The sequence below is a fragment of the Odontomachus brunneus genome, unplaced genomic scaffold (genome assembly GCF_010583005.1).
Source record: "Odontomachus brunneus isolate Ranch 3 - 2012 unplaced genomic scaffold, Obru_v1 Obru_scaffold_005, whole genome shotgun sequence".
In the NCBI taxonomy this organism is placed as follows: Eukaryota; Metazoa; Arthropoda; class Insecta; order Hymenoptera; family Formicidae; genus Odontomachus; species Odontomachus brunneus.
In genome coordinates this window covers 2,573,084-2,580,492 of record NW_022639455.1, presented here as the reverse complement: position 1 = coordinate 2,580,492, position 7,409 = coordinate 2,573,084, and the positions used below count along the sequence as shown (strand labels likewise).

At 31.6% G+C, this 7,409-nt stretch overlaps 1 protein-coding gene across 5 annotated transcripts in view; it reads left to right on the top strand.

Moving 5' to 3' along the window:
• Positions 1-5,165, top strand: part of LOC116848968 (integrin alpha-PS3-like) — an 11,822-nt gene extending 6,657 nt beyond the window's left edge. For 4 of the 5 annotated variants that reach the window (XM_032825668.1, XM_032825650.1, XM_032825659.1 and 1 more), the window contains 10 exons: positions 577-695; positions 2,314-2,534; positions 2,623-2,836; positions 3,087-3,253; positions 3,338-3,521; positions 3,743-4,148; positions 4,441-4,546; positions 4,644-4,773; positions 4,862-4,918; positions 5,011-5,165. In XM_032825668.1, the coding sequence (XP_032681559.1) occupies positions 577-695; positions 2,314-2,534; positions 2,623-2,836; positions 3,087-3,253; positions 3,338-3,521; positions 3,743-4,148; positions 4,441-4,546; positions 4,644-4,773; positions 4,862-4,918; positions 5,011-5,058 (1,652 nt within the window). In that variant the 3' untranslated portion in view covers positions 5,059-5,165. Of the gene's footprint in view, positions 1-576; positions 696-2,313; positions 2,535-2,622; positions 2,837-3,086; positions 3,254-3,337; positions 3,522-3,742; positions 4,149-4,440; positions 4,547-4,626; positions 4,774-4,861; positions 4,919-5,010 lie in introns of those variants that run through there. The other variant, XR_004379043.1, reaches the window with a different exon arrangement.
• The last annotated feature ends 2,244 nt before the right edge of the window (positions 5,166-7,409 follow it).

Genomic DNA, 7,409 nt, shown 5'->3' with positions numbered 1-7,409 from the left:
TATATATATATATATATATATATATATATATATATATATATATATATATATATATATATATATATATATATATATATATATATATATATATATATAAATATATATATATATATAAATATAAATTTATATATATATATATATATATATATAATATAAATATATAATATAAAATTTACTATTATATATATTCTAGTATTTTGTAAATATTGTGTAGCACATAGTATATTTACAAAATATTTTAGAAATATAGATATTAAATCATTTACGAATATTCTAATGTCCGAGATTTCCAGGTATGAAAAAGATTATGATAAATATTTAAAAATATTTATGAAAAATATTTATCATAAATCTTTCATAAATTATAATCTTTTTCATAAAAGCATTTATGAAAAATATTTTTTATACTTTTAAATATTTATTATAATCCTCTTTGTACCTGAAAATCTTGAACATTGAATATTTATAAAATATTTAATATCTATATATTTAATATACTTAATATATTTAATATTTCTAAAATATTTTGTGAATATTGTGTGCTGTCTGGGATAAGTTTGATTTTGTACTTTACAGCTTTCAAGATCTCTTTGACCATAGACGAAAAACATAAGCGTACCAAAATGACTTCACTGGAGTTATTCTCAGTGAATATACTACGTGATAAATGTGTGAATACGAGTATTACACTTTCGGTAAGGATTCATATATACAGTATTTTATATATACAGAGTATTTCCAACCGACAAACTATGAAAAATTGTTGGGGACACGCAGACTCTGACTGCACGGCGTCTCGCTGCGACTTATCTAAAAAAATATAAGTTTTTCCAAAAGGATAAAAAGATTTATGACTTAGATTCTCGGCTTAGTAAACCGCGCTTTCGATATTTTTTTCTTTCAAGAACAGAAAAAGACGCAGGTGGACGCAGGTTCCGACCACATAGCGTCTCGCGTACCTGGTACATGTCTTTTCCTTCTATGGTCCCTTAAACATCATTTTTTGTAAATGGGAATAGATTGTTTCATCGCTACGGCATACGGAGTGTTCAAAAAGATCGAAATTTCAAAATATCTCAAGATAAAATAAATTAAATAAATCAAATAAAATATCTCAAGATAAAATAAATCAAATAAAATATTCCAAGATAAAGTAAATCAAATAGAATAAATCAAATAAAAAGATATTTTTTATACCCTATAACTTTTGTCTGAAACAATTTTTTATAAAATTTATATTTTTAGATATTTCGAGGTCCCGACTTTTTTCGAACATCCCATATGCCGTAGCGATAAAACGACACATTTCTGACCCTAAATCCATTTGCAAAAATGATGCTTAGGGAACCATAAAAGAAAAAGACACGTACCAGGTGCGCGAAACGCTTTGCGGTCGCCACCTGTGTCCACCTGCGTTTTTTTTCCCGGAGAAAATCAAAAACACAGTTTGTTAAGCCAGGAATCGAAGCCGTAAAAGATCTTTTTACACCCTATTTTGTATGTTTGAAACAATTTTTTATAAAACTTATATTTTTTAGATATTTCGAGGTCCCGGTCTTTTTCGAATACCTCAGACAGCACACAATATTTACAAAATATTTTAGAAATATAGATATTAAATATTATATAGATATATTCAAATGTTCGAGATTTTCACACAAGTATAAAAAGGATTATAATAAATATTTAAAAATATTTATGAAAAATATTTTTCATAAATACTTTTATGAAAAAGATTATAATTTATGAAAGATTTATGGTAAATATTTTTCATAAATATTTTTAAATGTTTATCATAATCTTTTTCCTGAAAATCTCGGACATTAGAATATTTATAAATTATTTAATATCTATTTCTAAAATATTTCTTAAATATTTTAATATTTCTAAACTTTTTTTATTTTAAAATTTTTATTTTAATATTTCTAACGTTTCTAAAATATTTTATAAATATTATGTGCTTTCTGGGACCTCGTATGTCGTAGCGAAGAAACAACTCATTTCAACAATCTTTCAAGTTTTTCAGTTGTATTTAGGCACACTTTGTATATATAAGTTATGTAATTGCACTGATTTGTTGCTAATGGATAACGTCCCAGATAACATAGAGAATTAAAAAAGAATTCAATCGTATGTCACCAATTCTAAGTTCATTTTTAGCTGCAAAAAAGATTCTTTTCACTGAACTGAACTCTGAAGAATTCTTTTTGCATCTGAAAATGAATTCAGAGTTGGTGACATACGACTGAATTTTTTTTGAATTCTCTGTGCTATCTGGTGTGCCGATATATACCGACAATCTCAATGTTCTAGAAAAACATTCAAGATTTTATCGAGCCAATTACTATTTACGCGCAGCATGAGTTTACCCAAAAAGATTCACCTGCGCACGATTTCTGCAAGACCTGCCCGGTCGAACGCAAGAGTGACACGTCGAAAGGCGCGCAGACTTTACTTTCCTTCGATATCGGATGTGGAGCGGACAGAGTCTGCAACTCCAACATAACCGCGATTGTGAAATTTTCTGGCGTCAGGCAAGTAAAGTATCGAGTGTCACGCACACAGTTGCGTGAAAGATGATTTATTGAAAAGTTTGAGTCATCAAAAGAATTAAAATTGCAGAAATAATAATTCGTGGATTATCGGATCCAACGATATCACCCTAACGGCGTCCTTAGTGAATCACGCTGAGCCATCGTATCTCACGATGATCACGTTTACTCTCCCGTACGGCATAGTACTGCGCAGTATCTTACCTTCTTGTCAGGAGGATACGGTCGGAAACAAGCTGGCGATTACCTGTAATGTCGGTAATCCACTTGGGAAAGATGAGCTGGTAAGAACAATCGAGTCATGAGGATCAAGAGTATCGAGTCGTAAGCGTCTTCTACAATGGCAGTAGGAGTAGTAGTAAGAAATAAGCAGTAAGTAAATAGACTAATCACAATCGATTATTTTTGAAACATGAGAATGGAATTGGTCAATTTGCTTACTGCTTATTTCTTACTACTACTCCTACTGCCATTGTAGAAGACGCTGTAGAGTCCTTTTTACTGAGTAATCCATCGCTAAACTCGTACTCGCAGAAAATTGTAAAACTGGATTTGGATATGAGACAATTCACCGACGGCTCGCTACACGGGGAAGTTCTGGAGTTCACCACGGAGATATGGACTCGCAGCGTGAATCGTGGCATGCGTACAATTAAATCCTTGCTCACTTTGCAGAGCGAAGCGTTCCTGTCATTGAGTGGGTTGGTATATATTTGGTATATAAGGCTAAAGTATAAACAAATTATTCTCAATGACTGAAAGTGACTTGCCGTTAATCATTGTAGAAAAGCGAACGAGGAAAGTTACCATTTACCCAACTTGGACAAGGAGCAATTGAACGTGAGCTTTCAGCATACATATCAAATATTGAAATCCGGCGCGACGCCGATAAAAAGAGCGCGACTTCTCGTGAACATTCCAACGTATGTGAACGGCTCAGGTCCTTTAGTATTTCTACATAAGCCAAGGGTGTGTATCAATCATAACAATTTCGAAATAACTTTTGTTAGTCGGATTAGAGTCACCATATATTACGAGTTTCAATGCATCGTATCCACTTTGAGAGAAGTTTTACAACTTTCTCGTATGAAGGAAATTCATATTAACAGAAATTATTTAAAATAGAAAAATCAGAAGAAAATATTAATCTCTCAAAGATAAAAAGTATGCAAAGTGATATGTATTTCCAGATATACTTAGCTGGGGAATATCGCGATTGTTTGTCGCTTGGGATAGATGTGATAGATGCTCAACAGAATGAGTTTCAAGACGAAATAGCGTCGGACGTGTCCAATGTGGATATGCCTATATTCGATAATATGACGCCGCGAAGTGTACCGCGTGAATTGCGCAAGAGAGATATAAACAGCCATATGACTCTGGGGACTCGCCTCGTTCAGGCATTGTACACCATGAGAATGATAAAACTCGAGAATTCAATCGGCAATCTGACCCGACAGGATGTCGTGCATCTGAACTGTTCGTCGCCCAACGTGAATTGTTCGATGGTGCATTGCGATCTGAGCGCACTGAAGACACAACAGAATATCGGCAAATTTGTGATGAGACTGATTCTAAATGCTACAGAGCTCAGAGGTACTCGATCGCGCACATATTCGTATTCGTACCTGTATTCTTTTTATAATTTAATCCAAGCATAATTCATATTAGATTTGGTTTTCGGGTTTGAGCCGCGTGGATTCTTTTTTGTCTGATTCCGACGTTTCGTGAACATTTCAGTTCGCTTCATTAGGAAGGAACGACCCGATGGAACGGAATCAGGCAAAAAAGAATCCACGTGGCTCAAACCCGGAAACCAAATCTAATCTATTCATGGACACCGCGAAAGTCTCAAATATCAAAGTATAATTCATGTTTTATTTAAAAGATGCTATTGGACTATCGAACGAAACGAAGATCGTGAAGTTCACCACAGAAGCTCATGTCGAGATCGTACAGCCGGTTAATAGAATCGCCAGCGCGGAAGACACTAAGTGAATATTTACAAAACGTTTCTCTCTCTCTTCACGTAAATTCTTAATTATCTTCGATACAACGCGACTTAATTAATCAGTGCATTACGTATTACAGGTGTGACATGAATCTCACGACGGAATTTCACAGCACCGCAAAGACACAGGAACTGCAACTGTGGGTTGTGTTCGTATCGGTCTCGCTGGGTCTAATTCTATTGTGTGTCTTCATTATCTTATTATACATGGTGAGTTCCGCAATTTCGTATATCTTGTGAATTATCTCCTCGCGAAGTTGAAGGCAGTGTGTATCAAATATATTATTTATAATTGCAGGCGGGTTTCTTCAAAAGGAAGATGAAAGAGGAACTGACTGCTTTAAAAAACAACAAAGTAGGCTTATCGTAGATTTATAATTGATACACATACACATTATACACATCGTTATAAATATGTTAACAATTAATATAAAATATTCTTCGCAGATAACAGGAGATGTGAACAAAGGCGAAATCACAGATACACCCCAATGAAGGATACTTTGTACATCTCTACTCCACAACTGTTGTGATATATATTTTATAAAATAAAGTAATAAAAATGAAAAGGCAAATGAATAAAATCGAGTTACAAAAATTTATTTATTTTTTATTAATTTTATAAGCATGTCTCCTTCATTCGAAATAGATACATTAAAGAATTTGTAAAATTTCGTTATAATTATACATATGTATTTACATTTTGTACGACTCTCGCAACAGAGAGAGAATTGTTATTCTTGCTTAACAATTTAAATGTACACCACTTAACAAACTCATATTAATTACTCATTTATATTTACAATATCATTATTCGCGCTGTATAAAAACAAGTAATATTTGTTGTGTACAATATTCGTGGTTTTTGGTGGTTTTACAAACTCTGTACCGTAAATATTGTTAATAATATATTTCAAGTATATAACATAAAAAGACATAAATAAACTTAAAAATAAGAGCATTATCTTATTATTAATTTTCTTACACTTATCGAATGCTATTCACCTAATTTCATCGTAAACATACTTGATACCCAAGTAAAAGTTACATAGAATATGACGTCGAAAATATCATTATGTGGTCCTCTTTTTAAAATGTTTCGCATTCACGCATATAAGGAGTACAAGGTGTAAGCATAAATTATTTTGTCATTTTTTCTCTCTTCGTGCATTATCACGTGAAAATCAATTATCATAATTGATAACGTCAATAGACGTAATATGAAAACGTTTAAACATAATTCGATATGGTCCACACACACCGAAAACTTTTACGAAGCATCTCTGTTCAAGAGATAAGCAAACCGCAAATACGTTACTCCCATTGTCGTGATATATACTGTATGCATATATCAACGGGGTTATAGCTTGCGGTACTCACTCAGTACATAATATATAACTGTCCACTCAGTATGTGGACAAAGTATAACTGCGACAAAGTTGTGTCGACTCGCTTGTGTCATAGACATCAGCCAAAATCTGGGAATTGAATGAAATTCGTTTCCCTGTTGCGTGTCACAGTTAACACAGTTAACAGTCTTTAGACTGAGCGATAACAGCTGAGGATCTCGTCCTGATGCTGTATCTGACATATTTTTTTTTTTTTTAATATCCTTTTCGTTGTAACATATGGTGTGGGACCTTTTTATAAAAACCAAACATTATAAATTATGCATTTTATATGCTCATACCATTAAGGGTATTTCGCGAAATAAAATCAATACTGAATCTAATTTATGCTCACACGAAGTAATCGAACGTAATGTATATTCGAGAAATAGTTTGAGGATCAATCTCATGAGTATCATGTATGCGTAGCGACGTAATATTGGTTGATTTGTTTGCATCTATGAACATGTAACTATGAACATACATTATCTTCCGGAAAACCAAATAATTTATATACAACTTGTGTCTTGTGTAACGTAACATATCCTATTAGGTGATTATTCACTGTGTAAACTAAAATCTAGATAAAAATTAATTAATATTTTTTTATATGTGCGCTATCACATTATACCACATAGAAGATACTGTTGCTCTTGAAGCAAAAGTAATATTTAATCTTTAACTGAATTTAATTATGAATTTAAATTAATTTAATTTCGAACGTATAAGAGATAACGTACATATTTTCTCGATTCTTTAGGTACGGTATTTTATCGTTTCTTGAAATGTTTATATATATATATATATATGTACATGCCCGCGTATACACAACGAGAGTTGCAGAAAATAACGTAAAAAAGAGATAAGAGTACTTTTATGTTCTTTCTTAATAATATATATAAAGCTCCATAATCTATATATGGAAAATATATATTTGATACTCTGTTCTCTATTTTATTTTCTATTTGTTATACTTGAAAATAAGTATTACAATATTATATCACCTTATTTTTCTGCAACATCATATTTCATTGTGTATGTATAAAGTTGAAGTCTTTTCATCATTTTTACATGTATGGTGATACGAAGACTGGAAAAAATTTAATTAAATGTTAAACAAAGACTTATTCAATGCAGTATTTTTCCACATAGACTATTATACTGGAATGAGATATTTCACTTCAGATTTAACAGTTACATTCTACCTAATATATACACTTTGTATATTATATGCCATGGGAAGTTTGTTAAAAACCCGTAAGTTAGTTAAAAACAGGATATTTACATAAAGAAAAAAAACTATTATTTTCTCAGTGTGAAGAAATTTTTAACAAACTTAGAAATTTCTAACAAATTTCTGCAGCATATGTTATATATCATCATTAGTGAAATATCAAACTAAAAATAAAACTAAAATTTTATACCCCCCTCCCTTTTTTTTTTTTTTTTTTTTTTTTT